At 37.5% G+C, this 23,972-nt stretch overlaps 1 protein-coding gene across 3 annotated transcripts in view; it reads right to left on the bottom strand.

Moving 5' to 3' along the window:
* Positions 1-7,015: 7,015 nt before the first annotated feature.
* YWHAE (tyrosine 3-monooxygenase/tryptophan 5-monooxygenase activation protein epsilon) overlaps positions 7,016-23,972 on the bottom strand; it is a 54,565-nt gene continuing 37,608 nt past the window's right edge. For 2 of the 3 annotated variants that reach the window (XM_003996422.6, XM_019817370.3), the window contains 5 exons: positions 19,493-19,692; positions 15,711-15,817; positions 14,850-15,056; positions 12,577-12,713; positions 7,016-7,969 (listed from right to left, as the gene is read on the bottom strand). In XM_003996422.6, coding sequence (XP_003996471.1) covers positions 7,917-7,969; positions 12,577-12,713; positions 14,850-15,056; positions 15,711-15,817; positions 19,493-19,692 — 704 coding nt within the window. In that variant the 3' untranslated portion in view covers positions 7,016-7,916. Of the gene's footprint in view, positions 7,970-9,632; positions 9,680-12,576; positions 12,714-14,849; positions 15,057-15,710; positions 15,818-19,492; positions 19,693-23,972 lie in introns of all 3 variants that reach the window. The other variant, XM_006939989.5, reaches the window with a different exon arrangement.

Here is a 23,972-nt window from a genome sequence, read left to right as displayed (position 1 = left end):
TTGAAGTTAAAGAATGCCTAAACTATTAGATATACCTTGCTCATGGATCAGAAGACTCAGTATTATTAGAAAAGACACTTCACCAAAGATATACAGATGGCAAATGAGCACATAAAAAGATGCTCAACTTCGTTAGTTATTAGGAAAATTTTAAACACACACACACACACACACACACACACACACACACGCCACTGCACACCCATAAGAATGGAAAAGTTAAAGACTGACAATACCAAGTTCTGGAAAGAATGTGGAAAACAGCTTTCAGACACTGCTGGTGGAAATGTAAAATGGTATAATCACTTTATAAAACAGTTTGAGTTTCTTAAAAAGCTAAATATACACCTACCATGCCATCCAACCATTCCACTCCTACTTACCGACAAAAAGGGAAATATATGCCCACATAAAGACTTGTACACAAACATTCACAGCAGCTTTATTTGTAACAAAAACTGGGAATAACCAAATTGTCCATGAATAGGTGAATAAACAAATTGTGGTATATCATATAACAATGGAATGCTTCTCGGCAATAAAAGGAATGAACTGATGCATGCAACACGGATGAATCTCAAAACAATTATGCTGAACTGAAGAAGCCAGACACTCCCTCTAAAAAGAAAAGAAGAGTACATACTATAGGATTCAATTTATACAAAATTCTAAAAAACACAAACTAATGTAACAGAAAGCAGGTTAGTGGTTGATTGGGAATAGAGGCAAGGAAATTACAAAGTAACAACAGACACTTGTAAAGGTGAAGGCTATACTATCTTGATTATGATGATGGTTTTACAGGGGCAAACATATGCCAAAGCTTTAAACTGTAGTTTAGTACATGCACTTTATGTCAATTATACCTCAATAAAGCTGGAGGTTTTTTTTACTTAAAAAGTTGTATCTTTCAGAAATTTTCTGAAGATAGGCAAGTACACATACAACATATTCTTCATTTTACACACAAGATTATACAGGTTAGGTATCTTCCTTTTCTCAGTTAACATATGCAGACATCAGACATCTTTCTGTATTAGAAGAAATGGTTTATCTTTAAAAAAAAAAAACATGGTGCACATAGTAAGGATATACCATGATTGATGGGCATTTAGGTTATTTCTAATATGCTATTATAATGCTGAAATGAACATATTTTGCATATACTTGTGACCATACACACACAAGCAAAGGATGCAGGTGTTTAAAACTCTCATATATACTGTCAGATAATCCTCTAAAAAAAACATCTCAGGGGGCCCCCGGCTGGCTCAATCAGTAGAGCATGTGATTCTTTCAAGCCCCACTACTGGGTGTAGAGATTACTTAAAACTAAAATCTTAAACAAAAAAACTGTCTCAGAATCTACATCAAACTGTTGGAATTAATAAATTAATTTAACAAGGTCATGGACTATGAGATAGTATACAATAGTCAATATTAAGCAGCAACAATATGAAAATGAAAAAAATTAAATACTATTTACAATAACATAAAAAAAAAAAAAAACCTAGGAATAAGGCCAGTAAAAGATATCAGACCTCTACAAAGAAAACTACAGAATTGGGAAAAAAAAATTTAATCTAAAGAAATGGAGGAATATACTCTGTTCATGAATCAAAAGACATAGTTGTGTAAGGATGTTAATTCTCTGAGCATATATTTATGGAATAAAATGCTTACCAAAATCACAACAGGTTTTGTTATTGCTGTTCTACTACTGAAATTGACAAGCCGATTCTAAAATATGTACGGAAATGCAAAGAGCCAAGAATAACCAATACAGTCTTGAAGAGCAAAAAACTGGAGGATTCCTGTTACCAGATACTGAACATAAGTGTACTGGCACTAAGACAAATAGACCAACGCTGGCGCTTCTGAATATCCATACAGGAAAATATTACTTTTAACATCTCGCTATTACCATATACAAAACAAATTCTAGGCGATTCCAGATCTAGATGTGATAGGTCAAAGCTTCTAGAAAAAACACATAAAAGATTAATGATCTTGGGGCGCCTGGGTGGCGCAGTCGGTTAAGCGTCTGACTTCAGCCAGGTCACGATCTCGCGGTCCGTGAGTTCGAGCCCCGCGTCGGGCTCTGGGCTGATGGCTCAGAGCCTGGAGCCTGTTTCCAATTCTGTGTCTCCCTCTCTCTCTGCCCCTCCCCTGTTCATGCTCTGTCTCTCTGTCCCCCAAAAAATAAATAAACGTTGAAAAAAAAATTTTTTTTAAATAAATAAATAAAAACAATAAAAAAAATAAAGATTAATGATCTTGAGGTTTGCAAACAGTTCTTAAATAAAACCTATAAAGCACTTACCTTAAAGGAAAATATGGATAAATTAGACTAAATTAAGATCCCGTTTGTCAAAAGACATCAATGTAATGAAAAGGCAAGGCATAGAATGATAGAAGGTAACTGCAGTAACAACCCCAAAAACATACCCTATTCCTAAATATACAGATTTCTTACAAATAAGAAAATGACAACCCAACAGAAAAACAGGCAAAAGAAGGTATTTAAGAGGATATCCAAATGTCCAGTAAACAGATTTTAGTGCTCAGTCTCATTAGTCATCAGGAAAATGCCATTACAACCAGAATGACCACTACATATCCACCAGAAGACTACAACTAAAACCAGTGACCATACCAAATGCCACTGACCATGTGGAGCAACTAGGACTCTCACACTGCTGGTAGGACTGAAAACAGCACAACTACTTTGGAAAACTGTTTTTGCAGTATCTACCTACAAAAGCTGAACATACGTATTCCCCATAACCCAGTAAGTCCATTCTCAAGTATATATGCTACATTGATGCATACATGTAAATGCCAAAAGAGATGTACAATGTCCATAACATCATCACTAGTAACATCCCCAAATTGAAAATAATCCAACGTCCATCCATGAAATACATAATGGTATACTAATACAACAGAAAACACACTATTATCAGGATATTACATTACTATTATTACATGGAGTAATCTCACAGAATGTTTAGAGGGGGAAAAATGCTGTATGATTCCATTTACATCAAGTTCAAAAACAGGCAAAACCAAACAAAGGCTATGATCAAGACACTGGTTTCAGTTGGAGTAAGGGGGGAACTGTATGACTGAGAAGGGGGCATGAGGGAGTCTTCTAGGATGCTGGTTTTGTTCTATTTCTTGATGCGAGTGATGGTTAAACAGTGTATTCCCTTTGTGGAAATTCATTAAGCTGTAGGCTTTTGACAGATTTTCTTTATACTTGAATATGAAATTTGCTTTAAAAGAATGCCGACAGTATAGGAGAATGTTTCTCTACGTACAATTTACATATAGATTATTCTAGAAATCTAATCATCTTTGCCAATTATAATCTTTACCAAAGGAAAATTAGCATCTCTTAAATGTTTTGACTAACATTTTAAAGAGGAACAAGGTGGGGGGGGGGGGGGAGGGATGCTCTTAAAGTTGTTTCTTCCTAGAATTCCATCAAAAGCAAATTCTGAGGGGGCTCAGCAGTTGCGAAGACCTGTTATCAAGGCTACAAATGTGCTATTAATGGGAAGGAAGACTTAGGTTCTGAAATAAGCCCTATCCCAAACCTGTAAGCACCAGAATTTTAAATAGCAAAAAAAGGGTCTTTGTGAAAGACCTAGAAACAAGCAATATAGGGTGGAAGCAGGACTGCCAAGAGTTTCAACACAACTGGAAGCATGGTCAATGGCAGCTTTAGAAGAAAGTAGCCCCCAAACAGGATTCATACTGCCTGGGTTGTGCAAGTACACATTACTTCAATTATGAAAGAAAGTAAATGTCCAAAGAGCAAGGCACTTTTTAAGAGTAACAGTTTTCAGCCCTCCCTTATACATAGCAGGCCTGTACCTACAACCTGGCACAGTCAGCTGATCATACAAGAGTGCCAACCCAGGGTCTTCCCTAAAGTAGTAACTGAGACAGCACAGGGCTCACCTCTTCATATATTACAGCTTTTGAAAGGCGTTTATCAACTGAAAAACAAATGATCTCAGAAAGGTTAAAATGTATTTTTTAAATGATCACTGTAAAATAGAGAAAACACAGTATTTCAATAAAACATTAAGAGTTTTGATAAAGAGCAAAAAGATAGAATGGCTTAATGGTTAAGAACACAGCCTCTGTAGTCATACAGACCTAACTATTAATCCTGTTTGAATACAGTTAGCTGTGTGGCTTTGGGCAAGTTCAACCTTTCCCTGGTTTACTATTTGCAAAATGCAGGTGACAACTCACCAAACTATTATTTATGTGCTAGATCACAGACACTGTTTAATAATGAGCACAGTGCCTACATACGGCCAATACTAAATACTAACTGCATATTATGTACCAACTACAAGATTAGTACCTCAAATGACATATATATAGCAAGACAGGGTTAATAATTACCATTTCCCAAACAAAGCAAGATTCACCTTTAAAATGCCATTTTTCAGGGCACCTGGGTGGCTTAGTTGGTTAAGCACCCGACTTCAGCTCAGGTCATGATCTCACAGTTCAGTTCAAGTCCCACAATGGACTCTTGCTGTCAGCTCAGAGTCTACAGCCTGCTTCAGATTCTGTGTCTCCTCTCTGCCCCTCCCCAGCTCATGCTCCTCCTTTCTCTCTCCCTCTCTCTCCAAAATAAAAAATAAATGAAACGCCATTTTTCAGCATGCTCCAGCTCCTACAGTCCTACAATCATTAGTATAGCAGCCAATTTGGGGTCTTCCTTAATAGCTCTCAAAGTGGCATTTGTCTGAGGCAGAAGCCAAGTTAGATGTTTTTACATTTATTCCATCACCTTCCCCTTACTATGATCTGACTTAAAGTTCATGCTTATCTTCCTAGAAGCAAAATATAACTCTGGAGGATTTGCTTTTCTGGCCATCGGTTCCAGAACCCAAGCATAGATACATTCATTGGTGCTCCCAACATTTTAAAAAAGCTTTGGGTTTAAAACATCTTTTTCAAACCCAAGCATGGATATAGACACATATTAAAAACAAAACAAAACAAAACACACTTTGGGTTTAAAACATCTTTTTTCAAAGCAAAGCACTAAGAATTATAATTGAAACAAATTGCACTCGAATTGTAATGGTAACTCAAGTTTCTCTTGAAACCAATTGATCCTCAGAGCATTCAACCAAGAGCTGAAACAACTCCACCTTTCCAGACCACAGATAGAAGTGGAAGCGATACTGTCCTTACAAGGGCTGTCCCCTTTCTGCAGTCTTCCCTGTCTTCCAACTTCTGACAGAGATCCAAAGACCTGTACCCATCACCACAATCCTTCCCAAGTGCCTTCATTGGTTTTTCTCTCCGTATCAAGATCACCACATTCTTGAGCATGCTCCTGGCATCCTGAGTTTGTGGACTACATTATATAAAGTCCATCCACAGAACCAACTAGAGAACCCTTTTAACTAAACAAACTCATGTGATGATTGATCTAAGTTGACAAACATCACCTCCACAAGCCATGCCATGTTGTAAATTACCTATGTGTTTGACTCAAATCCAGGCATTTGTGCATTCGTGTTTAGTATGGGAACAGACTACAAAATGCTGAATGCCATTATCTTTAACAATGTGTAATAGAGGGGTGCCTGGGTGGTTCAGTCGGTTAAGCATCCAACTTCAGCTCAGGTCATGATCTCACAGTTCATGAGTTTGAGCCCTGCGTCAGGTTCTGTGCTGACAGAGCCTGGAGCCTGCTTCAGATTGTCTCCCCTCTCTCTCTCTCAAAAATAAACATTAAAAAACTTTTTTTAAAAATGTGTAATACAATTTTATGAATTCCTTCAGTTTTGATCTAGATGCAGCAGGCATTTGGCCACTTTGCCGCTGGAGAAAAACAAAAAAATCAACCTGAAAATCTCTTGGACGTAACCCCAAATGTCTCCAACTATCTAATGGAGGAGCATTAACACAAAAATTTTAATTACTTATTCTAATTATGGGCATACACATATACTTTCATAAGATAAAAACTACTAAGACACGTTACTATTCTGTTAATTTCCTAAGTCTTCTCTCCCGAGAAGCCAGGATATATACACTTGTGGTGTCAACACCTCATTTAGTAGCAACAAATCAAGTGTGATGATGGAGGGATATTCCTATACTGCTGATAGGGAAGAGGGGGGCTATAAAGTGGCACGACCCCTTTGGAGGGAAATGGACAATATTTACCAGTAGAAAAGTTAATGTTCTCGGACACAGGAAACCTAGAAATGTATCATACAAATACACATGCAAATATTTAAGTGCAGTTACAAGGATATTTAATACAGCACCATTTATAATAGCAATGCTGGAAACAATCTGAACGTCCAAAGGGAGTCAATTAGTTAAGAAAAGATCAGGAGTACATCCATGTTACACTGTCATTCAAATTAAATCTAAATGCGGAATACAGAATGATCTGTATTAGCTAAATACCTATACACGCTGTATAGACTATTTTTTGAAAAAAACTACTTAACACTGTCTCTAGTAAGGGGAACGGCTACAGACTTCTACCACGTGTACATGTACTACTGAGAATGAAAGTATTCTTTTCTGCTTCTGCCACTGACCTTTGGAGTGGTAGTGGGGGCTAAGGTAATTTTACTTCAGACTAAGTAAGAAGGATTATTTGGACACATTCAGCCTTATTTAGTTGTATAACCCAAAATTCCATGCTAGAAAATGATCCATAATTATACCTTAAGTATGAATTTGTACTTTTATGATTAAAATAAATACCGTGTTGCTACCTGGTTGAGAGGACAGTAATGAAGTGACTTGGTGTTTCTTAGTGTTCTTCACAACCAGGTTACAAGTAAAAAAAAAATTCTTTTTCTAAAAATACACATCATCTTTGGGGAAACAGACAAGTGATTTACGAAGAAAAGGGAGGGGAGATCTTTCCACATTCAGGAAAACAATACTGTCAATGTGTTTGGACTAGAGATTTTATTTTAGAAAGATAAAGGATGGAGGCGCAATAATATTTGGCATTTTTAATTTAGGTTTGTTTTATTTAAGTTTAATGTTAATTCCATGCTGTGTTTCAGTAAGAACAATACAGATTCTGTATCTGTGGCTCCAGTCAGATATCCAGTAGTACAAATTAGCTTCAAGTTACACATACTGAACAAAAGAGGTTGAGCGAGCGAAGTAGGGAAGGGGGGGCCCGGGGGGGAGAGGGAAGGAGAAGAAACAAAGAATTGAACACGCATGCAGGCTTTTCCATACCACCTTCAATGCTAACCTGCTTTAGAGGGAGAGTAAAAGTAGGCAAGAATGAGCAGCCACGGATTGTTGAACTGTTACCAGCACCATGCTTTTCAGCAACATTTCAGCAGAGTTTGAAACACTTTTTACAGCAAAACCATTACAACTCTCCGAACAACTTTTAACCACCTCAAGCTAACACCCAATTAATTTTAAACATTGGTATAAAATTCAATTTAAACAATTAGAAAAAGGAAAAATAATACCACAATGCCTCATAGTGTGATTAACCTCTCTCTTAGATGCTCGCGTCACCTAGAAGTCTAATAGCTTTCAAATATCATTTCCATTTCTAATGGTGATCTTGCCCCACCTGGCAGGAGACAATACAGTAATGCTGAAAAAGCTTCTATGCAGTCCTGTTAGTGTCTTAAAGAACCTAAAAGCTGGGACCAGTAAAATCCACAGAAATTCACTCTTGCCTTTAAGAACTTTTGAAAACGGTTTAAAAAAAAAAAAAAAAAAAAAAAAACCAACAGGGCAGGAACCTAAATTCTGAGACCAAATGTAAAAGTCAGATTTGGTGGTTCTCAGTGACAATGGGGGAATTTCCAATGGGGGTGGGATGGGAAGGAATGGGGTGGTCAGAGATGGTTTCTCTTGTTGGCTTTTATGTCTCACTGATTTTCATCTTCCACATCCTGCAGCGCTTCTTTATTCTGCTCTTCACCTACAAAGAAGAATGAGTTAATTATTGCATACTGACTAGTCAGGCTGTTGTGGTCACAAACAAAGGCATCATTCCAAGCATAAAGACTCCTTATATTTGCTACAATTGGTATTAACCACAGACAGGCAAAGGACTTCTACCACCCTTAACACCTGAGACGCCTAAGCCAAGAGGTGCTGCTGGACCATGGTCCTGAATGGTAAACAGGATGAAAAAACTGATGCGCACAGTAGAACTAGTTTTATGCTAAAATAAGCTCTTGAAAGTAGACAGCCAAGGTAACCATAACTATTAAATGATTTTCAAGCTTTCATGTATATCTTGGGTCAAAATACTCTTTCTCAATAACCTCACCTCTTCAAGAGACTCAACAGTACTTTATAGTTGTTGGTTTTTTTGTTTTTTGTTTTGTAAAATCTACCCACAAGCTCCATGAGAAATGCTTCAATAAAGAGAACTGAGCAGTAAAATGCTCCAGAGGAGGTCTATAGTTTTAGAGGGAGAGTTTTGCTTTTTAAGGTATCTTACATTTTGTATCTTAGCCAGTCACACCAAACCATAAACCAAATTCCTTACTCCAAAGTGAAACAGCATGCTCAAAGTAAACCAGACCACTGAGGTTATTAAAGAAGGGCATTTGGACCAGTTCTCTCATGCCATTTTTCTTTTCCCTTAAAACATGATGATCGGCCTCGGGAGTTTCAACTGCACTATGACATGCAATAAAAAGCCAGCCTATTCACTGGAGAATCATCTACCTATTAATAAGCATTAAATAAGTCACAGCCATACTAAAGAGAACATGCAAGTTTTTGCTAAAATAAAATAATAATAATAAAACAGGTAAAAGTTATTCTTTTGTGCTTTAACAAACCACTACAATTCCTATGTAGTTACTAGTTTGAATCAAATTTCAACAGGAAAAAATAAATACCAATTAACTAATCCAATAATCATTCCAGTTCAGACAATCCATCCATTCCCATTGCTTGCTAAATTAGTCAGGATGGATAAACGACACTAAGACCGGCTGACTACCAACATGAAGCATTTACCCTAAAGAGTGTTTTTAAACAGCCCTTGATATGATAAACAATAAATGCTGTCATGGCAACAAGGATTAGGTGAATGTAGTTTTAGAACATTTATAATTTTCTTCTCTAACAGAAATGTTTGATACTGATATGTGACTCTTAAAAAGTACTTAAGGTACATAAAGATTTTTGACTCCTATATAGAAAATGGACATGCAAAGACAAAAAAACATTTACCGAGGAAAGAAATGATGGACCACCCAATCAATCGTTCCCAAAACAATGTATTCAAACTTAGAAATGATAGGAACATTCACGCTCATTTTTAACAGCAATACGCTGCCAAAATATGGTTAACATACAACAACAGAACACACTCTAATTCACTTATAAGCAACCATTAGATTTGCCAAGAGTTCCAAGTAACTTTGGCATAGAATATTGTCAGACGAGTCACACCCAACCAGAGGTAGACAAGGGTAGCAGATCATAAATGTCTTAGAAGATTTCACATCCTAGAATGTAGAACAGGCAGTTTTGTAAGCAAAAGGATGATAATATATGCAGGCATGATTAGTGAAGAACCAAAACTAAAAAGCAGAATTTGCTGTGCCATGATAATGACTTACAAAGTAGAGTTTTTAGGAAAGGAAGAGTTGGATTTTCCTTTAGGAATCTATATTGTAAGGAGAAAGGGAGGGAGAACAATCATATGAAAGCAACATTACAAGAAAAATAAACCAAGACAGCAGGACAAAAGAAAACATCAATGATTTAGGGGAATCAGATTTTGGTCTTTTTACTTTGTATAAACTTCATTCTACAAAGTTATCTGTTCCTTTTACCTTTAAAAGGATGAAATAATATCCTCTTAAAAGGTATACAGAAGAGGAAAAAATGTTTCTTTGGGTATGTATTTCTTTGCCCATTGTTTCTTGATTTTGAGGGAAGACAGGAATAAGGCAAAGAACACACATTTTTTCTATAGACTTGTGTATGAAACGTCCTCTGAACACAGATTAAAAGGACTGAAATCACTTAATGAGAAAAAGTGGTGATCTGTTTACAAAGATGTTCCAACACAGAAGTTAACATATTCTGCAGTTAAAAAAGTATAAAAGCGTCTCAATAAAAGCTTGTGAAACACATACATTTCTTCCTTCATAAAAAAATTAAAAAGGAGAAAACTGATGGTCCGCTAAATCCAACATCCTGGAAAACTGCCAATTCCATGACTGCAATTCTGCATGGATTAAGTCACAAAACCAATTTAATAAAACATGTAATACTATACCTTTTAGGAAAATGGCAAATAAATTACTAGTACCCACAACAATTTGTAAATTCAGGTAATTTGTTAATTTTACTAAAAATGTCACGAGACTACTAGAATTTTTTGCTGTTAAACTAGCAAGTTTCATCATTTCAAATACTGTCTTTAATGAAAATTAAATAAATCTCTTAAATGAAAATTAGTCTGTCACAACCAAATTTAATCAATTATTCAGTTTACAAAGTGGTAAGAATTGAAGCAACTGGATTTAACTAAGATTTACATAAACCTGTTTTAGGATTAAAGAGAAATCTATGCTGAAATGTAATAAAACATCTCTGTACAAAGAACCTTTGCAACTATGAAAAGTAAGTAGTTTCAAGAAAATATCCTATTGTAAAGAGTGATCTATTTCATAAAATGCTTGATAACCAAGGAAGAGAGTATCTTTGGTTTTATATAAAAACAGAATGGAAAAACATAGTTTACTTTGATTTATCAATTACTGGTTATCAATGATAAAGAACAGTAGTACTAGAAAATATAAAGTTCAGGGGAGCTTGGATGGCTCAGTTGGTTAAGTATTCGACTCTTGGTTTTGGCTCAGGTCATGATCTCATGGTTTGTGGGTTCAAGTGTAGAGCCTGCTTGGGATTCTCTCTCTCCCCCTCTCCCCTGCTTGTGCTCTCTCTCCCTCTCTCAAAGTAATTAAACTTAAAAAAAATTTTTTTAGAGAAAATATAAAACTTTATTTCTGTTTAATTTTGTAATCTAACAATCTTAGTTATAAAAGTTGGCATAAAATGTCTTTTAAAAAGCAATGTTTCAACCCAGGTCACCTTGTTTGTTATTTTCACCCTCAGAAAAATGTCCCCAGAGGTATATACCTTACTTGGGTCAACACCGCTTACCAAACTCTCCACATGTTTCCTTTTATCCCCTCAAACAGATACTAGTCTTCTCTGAGCTGAGGGTGACTATGAAGAGTCCACAGCTGTTTGGTCATTCTTCTGAGTAGTTATTGTTTAGAATACAACAGAATTTTAAAGCTGGAAGGAACCTCAAGTCATTAGTTCAGAGATGGTAAATTGGTTTTGAGTCCCAAAGACTGGTAGCAGTTGCCTGAAGTGCTGTGTTAAAAAGTAATCTGTGGCACTGTCTGGCTTTGCTGGAAAAGTGTGCAAGCAGGTCACACGTGACACACATCTCAAGCCAACCCTAGTCAAATATCTAAATATTTCATAGACCTAGTGAGCTTTAAAGCTGAGTCACCTAATTCCCACTTTAGTACCTAAGGTAAGTCTAAAATCTCACTCTATCCTTCCATAGTAAGGACATTTAAAACGAAAACCCATTTTCAGAGGCACTTTTAAAGAAATATAATGCTTCCAAAGACAGTACAGCATGCTGGTGTGACCAACAGACTACAGTTAGCCTCAAACAATGCAACCTAGATGTTTCATTTTGGTAATATACTCTTATAGGATCTGCAGTTGATATTGACAAACTTTCTTTTCCCCATACCACCACCAACTGTAAAGCTATCTCATAAAATGGTCATGTCACACTTGTTTTTGCACCCTGTGCCCTCCTCCCCGACTCTTCAGTGATCTGTCATGGATAAAACGGATTCTCTGGAATAAGCACAACAAAATCTCCTTTAAAAATCAACAATTATGACAAATTTTGGCATTTATAATTTTAACCCCCTGGCCCAATCACAAAAGTAAGTTTTGTAAAATACTATTTATAACTGAAAACTAAAACCAGACATCTTAAATAAGGACTAATGGCAAGACAGGACATTTCATTTGCTCTAGAAAATCTCCTTTAGATAAAAGATTTCCACACAGAGAAGACGCTTCATAAATATTTACTGACACCATCCAGTTTTAACCTGAGGATACCAGTCGGCCAAAGTAGTGATCAGGACATTCAAATACAATTATCTTCGATCTCTAAAATTGAATCTGAGGAAGATAAAATGAATTGCTTCCTCCCTCAATCTTCCACAACAGTGAGAGAAGTTAGCGAACATTAGAGGCAAAATTTTTAAATCTTCGAATACAAAAAAAGATCCCCTTTCCAAACAAGTCTTTTACATAATCATACAGCCCAAAACGGAAAACTGTACTTTTGAGATCGTTTGCTGTAAAGGCAATAATTAAAATTTGATACTCTGTGGACGATAGGCTGAGTCTAAATTGCAGCTTAATGTGATAAAATGCCAAGGAATGTCTAAGAGTAAAAAGACCCAACAACTCAAAAAGATGCATTCATTAACTTCCAAGTTTCCTTACCATCACCCTGCATGTCTGAAGTCCATAGTGTCAGATTATCACGTAACAACTGCATGATAAGTGTAGAGTCCTTATAGCTTTCTTCACTCAGCGTATCCAGTTCTGCAATTGCATCATCAAAAGCTGCTTTTGCCAACCTAAAAGCATTTACATAAATGTATTACAAAAATAAGCCCAAAAACAGAATTAGAAATAACATGTTAGAAATCAATCTTTTTCTTTAGTTATCCCACAGTATGTAATAGTGACACTGAGTAACTTGGGTTTAAATACCAAAATAAAAGAAAAGCAAGTGTAACTGATAAAAATTAACTTTCTATTTAATTTTGTAATGTAGCAAATTTGGAGGTAGTAAAATTTTTGGAGCACTACTTATTCTTTTTTTTTTTTTTTTTTAAACATACTTTCTCCTCAATGTGGAGCTCAAACTCATGACCCTGAGATCAAGAGTCATCTTCTCTACCAGCCGAGCCAACCACATGCCCCTGGAGCACTGCTTCTTACTATGCTTAACAAGCCTATCAGTAAACAGAATACACAAACCAAATTCTATCCTAAACCACCGCCAAAATACATGCAATATAAAGGTATTACCAAGTTCTAGTCAACAACTCACTTAGACAGTATCTCAGTTTAATTTCAATAGAATTTAATGTTAATAGAAGCGGGGGGGGGGGGGAGGGGGCAGTATAGAATCCACAGAAATGTGATCATATAAGCCATTTGCTGCAATTTAAAAGAAATAAAATCAACATTTACTGAGTATGGTATATAATGAGCACCAAGTAAAGCAGAACACTGGTGGAGAAACTGAAGAAAAAGACGATCTCAGTCCACAATGAACTTAAAACATCTAGGAATAGAGGACGGACACATAAAACTATTACAAAAGAAGTATGCTACTCTGGAGAAAGTGCTTCGGAAACCCTAGAGGATGAGGAAATGGGGATGGGAAGACAAATTTGAACTCATCTTCAAAGTAGGAAAAGAGCATGAATGGCACACGTAAGACTAAAGCAAATGTGTAATAGCAAAGACATGGATAAGACTTAAATCAAAGTGATGTGTGGGACAGCCTAAACTAGAGAGTAACAATGAAAGAGCACAATACTATTAGCTGACAGATAGCTATAACTTCTTCATTAAAACCTGTATATGTTTGGACAAATTCAACTAGGCATTTAAAATGCTTTTAGATGAATAAATAACGGTTTGCATTTAAATGAATCTACCTCCCATCAGGAAAATCTCTCATGGAATATCTGATTCCTATATACTCAAGAATACTCTAAGTTACAAACAACAAATACATTATTCCAATTATGAGGTACCTAAAATAGGCAAATTCACAAAGACAGAGAGCAGACACTGTGAAGGGGCAATAGTGGGGGGGATATGGAGAATTAGTGGTTAGAGTTTGTTTCTGGTGATGAAGTTTTAGAAACAGTAGTGACAGTTACACAATACTGTAGGTGTACATAATGCCATCCAATTATACAACAAAATGGTTAGAATGATCACCTTCATGTTGTATTTTGTAGTAATTTTTACAAGTAAAAAGCCATGTACATAAAGATATCCTTTAAATTTCTATCTGTTTCAAAAACTGCGGGGCGCCTGGGCGGCTCAGTTGGTTGAGCATCTGACTCTTGGTTTCGGCTCAGATCATGATCCTACAGTACATGAGTCTCATTGAGCCCCACATCAGGCTCTGCTCCCACACTCACAGTGTGGAGCCTGCTTAGGATTCTCTCTTTTCCCTTTGCCCCTACCCCACTCGCCCTCTGTCTCTCTCAAAATAAGTAAATAAATTTAGGGAAAAAATTGGGAAAATCTGAAATACAAATGGGCGAATTGTTAACATACAAAGCTGGAGAACTGTTCATATTAAAATAGAAATTACAAAATATGTACAACTAAGAGCATAACTATATTAAAAAGCATGTGCCTCCTACAAGGACTAACAGCTAATAAAAAAACATTAAAATAACTCTACTACAATTCCTCTCATTTCACTCTATCACTAACAAGTTAAAAAATTTTTTCAACCTATCAACAAAATATTTCCCCATCAACATCCAAAACTGCTATCCTAGCAAACTAGGTAAGGTCTGTCCTAAATCATCCAAAGCAGTTTCATTAAGAGCCAAAAGAATTCTTTAGTACATGGCCAAGGATACAAAGGCAGTCCCAGGAAACAAAACAGAAACAACTGTCCTTTGTAACTTTTTCACTTTCATAGTGAGAGCTTTTGTTTCTCTTCCATGACTTACCTGCAGGCACGGTCAGGGGAATTAAGAATTTCATAGTAGAATACGGAGAAATTGAGAGCAAGACCTAAGCGAATAGGATGCGTCGGTGGAAGTTCTGTCATTGCAATATCACTAGCAGCTTTATAAGCCACTAGGCTGTTCTCCGCAGCCTCCTTCCTGTCATTTCCTGTGGCAAATTCAGCCAGATACCTGTGGTAGTCCCCTTTCCTAAAACAAAACAAAACAAATAGAATTAAGAAAAATGTTTTTAAATGAAAGTAGACTGTTACAATTTTTCTGTATTCTATAAAATGAAGTATGTGACAAAAATATATCAATAATTAACAAGTATACTTCAGTAATTTCACAAAGTCTCTTTCAGGGAAGACTGACTAGTCTATCTAGTTTTCCCCCTCAGAGTTCGTATTACCAAACAGAAGCAAAACGCTAGAGAAATCAACTGAAAAGCCTCAAAAATGAACAAATTTGTCAATGACTAGAATTAAAAATGAGAAGTGGTTCCCAAAAAAATGGCATGACAGTTTGTTAATCATGAAATAAAACTTGTACATAAAATGTTAAAATTGAGCTATGTAATAATGTATTACTATACAGCTGGGGGCTAATTCCACACAAAAATGCAAATAGGTAAAATAAAACCTAGTACTTTCACAGTAGTCTGACCATCTTAAACGCATCAATTGTTCACTAGCAGTGAATCTGCAAACGACTACTCAAAAATTAAGTTTTGAAAATCATTCTTCCCGTGTAACTATTCTTCTAACAAACTATTATTAAAGTTGAACACCTACACAGAGAAAGTGGTAATTCTAAGGGAGCCAACATTTAATCTCACATTTTCCCTTGTAGTATAGAACCTACATTTTATAATAGAAAACCTTGGACTCGCCAGTGTTAGCTGCTGGAATGAGGTGTTTGTCCAGTACATCCAGAATGTCACAACAGATTAACTTTAGCTCAGTCTCAACCTGGAAAAAAAAAGTCAAAAATTGTTTAAGTCTAAGAGATTACATAAATTATGACACAATCTCCCTCTGGTTTTAAGGAAGAGAGCCACAGTAAACAGAATATACATCTTTCTCCAAACCTTCTTCCTCTCTCTTGATTAAAAAAAAAAAAAAAAAAGAAAAGTTATCTCCAAGTTACAGAAATTACCTTCTTTCTTTCTCCATGCTGTTAGGTGCTTTAAAAAAAAAAAAAAAAAAAGGCAGGAGTGCCTGGCTGACACAGACCATGGAGCATGGGACTCTCAATCTCCGGCTTGTGAGTTCAAGCCCCAGATTGGGTATGGATACTACATAAAAATAAAAATCTTGAGGCACCTGGGGGAGCTCAGTCTACTGAGCATACAACTTTGGCTCAGGTCATGATCTGGAGGTTCATGGGTTCCAGCCCTATGTCAGGCTCTGCACTGACAGCTCAGAGCATGTAGCCTGCTTGAGATTTTGTGTCTCCCTTTCTCTCTGCCCTTCCCCTGCCTGTGCTGTCTGTCTCTCTCTCAAAAATAAACCTTAAAACAAGAGACAGAGCTATGATGTGAACAGAGGCAGGCTAGAAAACCTAAGGTCATGGTTTATAAGGGATGGAATAAAAATTCAATCCCAGGCAACTGGCCTCCAGTGCTCACATTCCTAACCACTATTGTGCTCAACAGCCGTAAGTGGAAGAGATCCACAGCCAAATTATAGCACTAAAACTCTGTATACTCAAGTAAATATTGCCACTCATCTCAATTTATCATACCAAAGATGAATATCCCAAGTGAACATACATATTATCTTAGTCTCTATTTTCTATTAATTCATGGTGACACTGGTGAACCTTTCCAAGTTCTTCTTATGCCCTCTGGAACCTCCTTTCCATTGTAAAGAATCCTCCCACTCTCTCTTCTCCTATAATCTCATCCAGATCCTAAATTAAACTAGCTCTTTCCTGAATAAACTACCTCCCTCATGGCTTTTCAAGTAGCAATTATTCTAAGAGAAAAAATTTCTGAATTCTCTTAGCTCCCCACTAACTCAGTATGACTGGCTGCTGTTACTCCAAACAGCTCCTCTCTGGAAGCTCATCCTCTGTGACCTAATTTTTCACTATCTGTTATCAGTGGATCTCTACAGGCCTTCCAACCACATTCACAGGCTACCTCTCCAACTCCTGGTATCACACCAAGGTATTATCTATCACCCATGTTCCTTTCAATACAGTTCCCTGATCTCAACTCCATGACCTATTTGTCAACATCTCTGAGCTGCTTTATCCAAGAAGTCTTGTTTTTTTTTTTTAACGTTTTATTTATTTTTGACAGAGAGAGAGACAGAGCATGAGCAGGGGAGGGGCAGAGACAGAGGGAGACACAGAATCCGAAGCAGGCTCCAGGCTCTGAGCTGTCAGCACAGAGCCCGACGCGGGGCTCGAACTCACAGACTGCGAGATCATGACCTGAGCCGAAGTCGGACGCTCAACTGACTGAGCCACCCAGGCGCCCCTATCCAAGAAGTCTTAAATTCTATTTCACTACTACATTGTAACTTCCTTCCTTGCTTCTTTATTCCTGTTATTCCTCATTAGAGACACATCAAGACCTCCAGCCTCTTGAATCTTTCATCTTCCCCCAATTTATCAGTCCCTCTCTTTGCTTCCTGCTTCCTTTCCTACTTAGCCCAAATCCCACAATTTAGCACAGAATTCTGCCACTTAGGCATTTTTAACTTTCTCATTTCATCGTTCCTCTGAGACACCAAACTTTTCTACTGACAACCCATACTCTTGTTCCAATATATTTGACATTAATGGGCACACTATCAGCTTACCACCTTTTTTTAAAAAATTATTTTAAGTTTATTTATTTTTGACAAAGTGAGAGCATGAGCTGGGGAGGGGCAGAGAGAGGGAGACACAGAACCCGAAGCAGGCCCCAAGCTCCAAGCTGTCAGCACAGAGCCCGACACTGGGTTCGAACTCACGAACTGTGAGATCATGACCTGGGCCGAAGTCAGATGCTTAACTGACCGAGCCACCCAGGCGTGCCCCTATATCAGCTTACCACCTCTTAAGTCACTCAAAACCTCAGTTTTCCCATCTATAAATAAAGTAGACTGATACCTATTCTTTACAGGGTAATTTAAATAAATACCCTATGTTGCACAATTATGTGTATTAATATCTCCCCACTCAAGAACAGCGTCCAACAAAGGTGGAGATAATAAATGTAGTTGCCCTTTTCCCTCTCCCTACCAAATTCATTCCCCATGCTACTTTTTGAGTGTTCCTGTAATTTCCCTCACTGGACTCAAAATGTGTTTATATGCCTTTCTCTTCCACAAGAATCACTTTCTCAATAGTAGCCTGACATTTTGGACTAGATCATTCTTTGCTATACAGGGCTGTTCTATGCACAGGGTATTCAGCAAACAGCATCCTTGTCTCTACCCACTGGATGCCAATAGCACCCTCCAAGTTGTGACAACCAAAAATGTCTTCAGAAATTGCCAAATGCCCTCTGAGCAGTAGAATCACCTCTGGTTGAAAACCACTGACCTAGATCAACGGCTATGGTACTTTTTTGACCAAAACTCACAGTACGAAAAATTCCATTTATATATAAAATACCGGAAACAATAACTTCAAAAAATAATGTCCAATGCCTTTAACATTTTCTACTCAATTAAGAAAACAATGACTAGACTGAACCTCCATATGCAAAGTAACCTGTTATTTGTCTCATCTTTACATCCATAGCACCTAGCAAATTGTGCGGCACATAAGAGGCACAAAAATACTTGTTACATTGTCCTGGATGGTTCTTTCAAGTCACTCAATGAAGTATTTTGCAGTTAACTACAATAAAAACAAGATTAAATTAGTTTCTACTTCTTGGTGCTCAAAAGTGAGCACCTTCTATAGCTTCCAGAGAAAACTTCTTCACCTCTGTCCTGAAATACTGTATGACCTATAATCTGGGTTAAGTAAAATATGCAAATCCATTCAAGTATAAAATTTATATTACACATGTGTACTACAGTGTGATTTAAAATGTTCAGGGACACCTGGGTGGCTCAGTCAGTTAAGTGTCCAACTCTTGATTTTGGCTCAGGAGATGATCTCACCGTTCACGAGTTCACGACCCATTATCAGGCTCTGCACTGTAAATGCAGAGCCTGCTTGGGATTCTCTCTCTCTCTGTTCCTCCCCTGCCTTTATGCTCACTCGCTCTCTCTCAAGATAAATGAACTTTTTAAAAATTCTTAAAAAAAATAGTAAAATAAAATGTTCAAAACCTGGGACGCCTGACTGGCTCAGTCGGAAGAGCATGTAACAATCTCAGAATCATGAGTTCAAGCCCCACACCAGGTTTAGAGACTACTTAAATAAAATTTTACTAAATTTTTTAATGTTTATTTCTGAGACAGAGCACAAGCAGGGGAGGGGCAAGAAAAACAGAATGCAAAGCAGGCTCCAGGTTCTGAGCTGTCAGCACACAGAGTCTGAAGTGGGGTTCAAACTCACAAGCCATGAGATCATGACCTGAGCATGACATTGGACGCTTAACTGACTGAGTCACCCAGATGCCCCGAGCTTTAAAATAAAATATCCAAAACGTGAGGCATCTTTCTTTAAAGAAGCCTAGGATATGATAATCTCACCATTTGCCGATATTCCCGAATCATTTTTAGTTTGTCTTCTCCTCCCTTGTTTTCTTCTTTCTGTTCAATGCTGCTGATTATTCTCCAGGAAGCTCTTCTGGCTCCAATCACATTTTTATATGCAACAGATAGGAGGTTTCTTTCTTCAACTGTCAACTCCACATCCATCCCTGCTACTTTCTTCATCGATTCCACCATTTCTATAAGGGAAAAGTGAAATCAGACCTTACAAAGTAAGTTTTGTTGATACAAAATCCCTTCACAATAGGTCTTTTTTTCTGTCAAGCTAGTATAAAAAGGTAAGAATTTTAACAAAAATAACTACAATCATTAAACCTGAAAGGAGTAAAAAACCAAAATTCATGTAAAAGAAAGTAAACTAAGAGCCTAGAACAAGAGAATCTGTAATAAAAGTTCTATGGAATCAAAACCTCATACACCACCTAATTCAATACAGCTTAGAAGCATCTGTCTCATTAAATAAGGGAACTAGGAAAGCACATCTGCCCATTTCCCAGTAAAAATAATTGAGCTGGCAGTTTAACACAAAGATTAAAAATCTGTAGGCTCTAGGGGCGCCTGGGTGGCGCAGTCGGTTAAGTGTCCGACTTCAGCCAGGTCACGATCTCGCGGTCCATGAGTTCGAGCCCCGCGTCGGGCTCTGGGCTGATGGCTCAGAGCCTGGAGCCTGTTTCCGATTCTGTGTCTCCCTCTCTCTCTGCCCCTCCCCCGTTCATGCTCTCTCTCTGTCCCAAAAATAAATAAAACGTTGAAAAAAAATTTAAAAAAAAATCTGTAGGCTCTAGGGGTACCTGGGTGGCTCAGTCGGTCAAACCCCCAACTTTGGCTTAGACGATGAACTCACAGCTTGTGGGTTCAAGCCCCACATCGGGCTCTGTGCTGACAACTCAGAACCTGAAGCTTGCTTCAGATTATGTCTCCCTCTCTCTGCCCCTCCCCCACTCATGCGCGTGCTCTCTCGAAAATAAAATAAGCATTAAGAAAATCTGTTTTAATTTACAGGCTCTAAAATATTTTTTCTTACAAATAAATTCTATTTCAAAAAATGTCATGGGAGAAAAGAATATTCATTCATATAGCAAACATACGCATTTGAGCATTTGGTTAAATCACAAACACAAACCAAACGTAATTTTGGATGTTTCCATCCTTCCACCTTTAGAAAGAAATTGTCCACCTCCTACACATTCATTAGCAAAACTTTTGATGGTTCCTATTTGTTACCACTAGGTGGCGGGCTAAGAAAGGGGCCCAGATAAACCTTAGGAGATCCCCAAGTTTAAAGAAAAACACAGGGAACAACAATGCAGAGAAATGCAAAGGAAGAACCAAAAACAGCTCAATGAATACTAACCCAATAAATATATTTACTAAAACTATGCTTTTAGAAAAGACTAAATGCTATATCACCATGTGGCTCTTTACTGATTCAGAATCTTTGGTCTTAAGACCCCAAGAATCTACATTTTAACAAATACCCTTAGCATACATTAACACTCTAAGCATAAGCATATTCTAAAATATGATACAGATAGTAACTTTATGAAACACTCCTTAACAGTTAAATTATGTGCTGTCCCAGGAAAATAAGTTTTAAAAAATTACACTTTAGGGAGTACCAGAAAATTAATAGAAACATTAAGATAGTAAGGTCTTTGAAAAGTTTGGTAGTTCTTATAGTTAGAAAACCCTATTAAGACTCAGTAATTCCACTAGAGATTTCCCAAAAGAAATTAAAATGTATCTTAACAAGGACCTTCACACAAATAAATGGCCACGGCAACTTTATTCAAAACGCTAAGGTGAAAACAACCCAAAAGTCTAAGTATACAATGGAGTACTACTCAAGAATAAAAAAATAAACTACGGATACAAATAACAAGATGTAGGGGGCGCCTGGGGGTGGCTCAGCCTTTTAAGTCTGTTAATTTCGGCTTGGGTCATGACCTCACAGTTCTTGGGACGACAAGAAGCCTGCATGGGGTTCTCTCTCTCCCTCTACCCATTCCTTGCTCGCACACGTATGTGGACACATGCACTTCCTTCTCCCCGACCCGCACAAAAATTTTAAAACAAAAAGTCACAAGATAGATGAATTACAAAATCATTCTAACTGAAAAAAGCCAGACCAAAGAAGACTATATAATTCACTCAAGCCAAGTCACAGAAATTGCAAAACTATAAAGACAACAAATAAGTGGTTATACCAAGGTATAGGGGTGAAGTGACGGGCTTGTGTGTAAAGGAAATTTGGGGAGTAAGAAAATTGCTCCACTGTGGTGGTTACACTTATCTAAACACTAAATTGTACAATATAAACCCTTGCATCACACAAGAGTAGGGCACCAAGCACAGTCAGAAATCCAAGTATACCTTGTAGTTCCCCAAAACCTTTACTAATAGCCGAATGCTGACCAAAAGCCTTGCTGATAATTAACACATATTTCTGTATGCTATATCTATTATATACTGCATTCCACAATAAAGTAAGCTAGAGAAAAAGTTATAAAGAAAATTCCATAAGAGAAAATACATTCACAGTACTGTACTGGTTCATTGAAAAAAAAAATCCACATGTAAGTAGACCTGCTCAGTTCAAGCCCATGTTGTTCAAGAGTCAACTGTATATGTAAAAGGGGTATATTTTATCATATATAAATTATACTTTAAATAACTTTTTAATGTAATTCTGAAGCATTAAAGAAATAGTAGGGAGTACAGTAATAAAACCATTAATTCATTTGTGGAAGCCTGAAAGCATTCATTTTTTTTTAATTCAGTAGGCTCCATGCCCAACACAGGGCTTGAACTCACCACCTTGAGATCAAGAGTCACATGCTGTAAGGACTGAGCCAGCCAAGTGCCCCAGAACTTTTTTTTTTTTTAACTACAGTCATTAGGGGCGCCTGGGTGGCACAGTCGGTTAAGCGTCCGACTTCAGCCAGGTCACGATCTCACGGTCCGTGAGTTCGAGCCCCGCGTCGGGCTCTGTGCTGACGGCTCAGAGCCTAGAGCCTGTTTCCGATTCTGTGTCTCCCTCTCTCTCTGCCCCTCCCCCGTTCATGCTCTGTCTCTCTCTGTCCCAAAATAAATAAACATTGAAAAAAAAAATTTAACTACAGTCATTAAAAAAAGGGGGGTGGGGCGCCTGGGTGGCTCAGTCAGTTGAGCGTCTGACTTCGGCTCAGGTCATGATCTTCCGGTCTGTGAGTTACAGCGTTGGGCTCTGTGCTGACAGCTCAGAGCCTGGAGCCTGTTTTCCATTTCTGTGTCTCCCTCTTTCTCTGCCCCTCCCCTGCTCATGCGCGCGCGCGCGTTCTCTCTCTCTCTCTCTCTCCCTCTCTCTCTCTCTGAAAAATAAACATACATTTAGAAAAAAAAAAAAAAAGGCTAAATTTAGGGCCAGTGGGGTCAGAGGGTAATTTCAAGATCACTTCCATACAAGTTTATTTTCAAAAAACTAACAAATTAAACATTCCTCAGAAGTGAATCAGTAATTAGTTTTCTATATTGGCCCCAACAAAGCAATTTAAAAATTAATCTAGCCACACCAAAAGACAATTCTTTTAAATTGTATGACTTTGCAACTATATGGAAAAACTATACACAAAATACCACCAAAAATTTAACAATGATAGGTCTGAGTACTATTCCAGATAATTTGCATTTCCTTCACTTTCTATGCTTTAAAATTTTCAACATTTTAACAATATTTTTACAGTAAGAAGAGGGAAATATATTTTTAAAAATTTTTAAAAATTTTTTGAGAGAAAGGGAGAACGTGAACAGTGGAGAGAGGCAGAGGGGGAGAGAGAGAATCCCAAGCAGGATCAAGGCTCAGCATGGAGCCCGTTGCAGAGCTTGATCACAACCTGAGCCAAAATCAAAAGTCCAACATTCAACCAACTGAGCCACCCAAGGGCCCTAGGGAAATGGAATTAAAGGACTCAATGACAGTCTACAATCCGATTCAATTAAGTATATCACTCCTTTCATTTTAGAAAGCCACAAACTATGCACAAAAGACTATGGTACAACTACAGAAGCAGCAGTTACCCAGTTTTATTAAACAACAGCTTCACTGATCTTCACCTATATGATTCACTCATTTAAAATGTACAATGTATGGGAATGCAAGCTGGTGCAGCCACTCTGGAAAACGGTATGAAGGTGCCTCAAAAAACTAAAAATATAACTACCCTACGACCCAGCAATTGCGCTACTAGGTATTTATCCAAGGAATACAGGTGTGCTGTTTCGAAGGGACACAGGCACCCCAATGTTTATAGCAGCACCATCAACAACAGCCAAAGTATGGAAAGAGCCCAAATGTCCACCAGTGGATGAATGGATAAAGAAGATGTGGTATATATATATACATACACATACATACATACATATACACACACACAATGGAGTATTACTCGGCAATCAAAAAGAATGCAATCTTACCATCTGC

Source organism: Felis catus, chromosome E1 (assembly GCF_018350175.1).
Source record: "Felis catus isolate Fca126 chromosome E1, F.catus_Fca126_mat1.0, whole genome shotgun sequence".
NCBI classification, from domain to species: domain Eukaryota; kingdom Metazoa; phylum Chordata; class Mammalia; order Carnivora; family Felidae; genus Felis; species Felis catus.
Note: the sequence above shows the minus strand (reverse complement) of the source record. Positions and strands in the feature narration are given on the sequence as shown.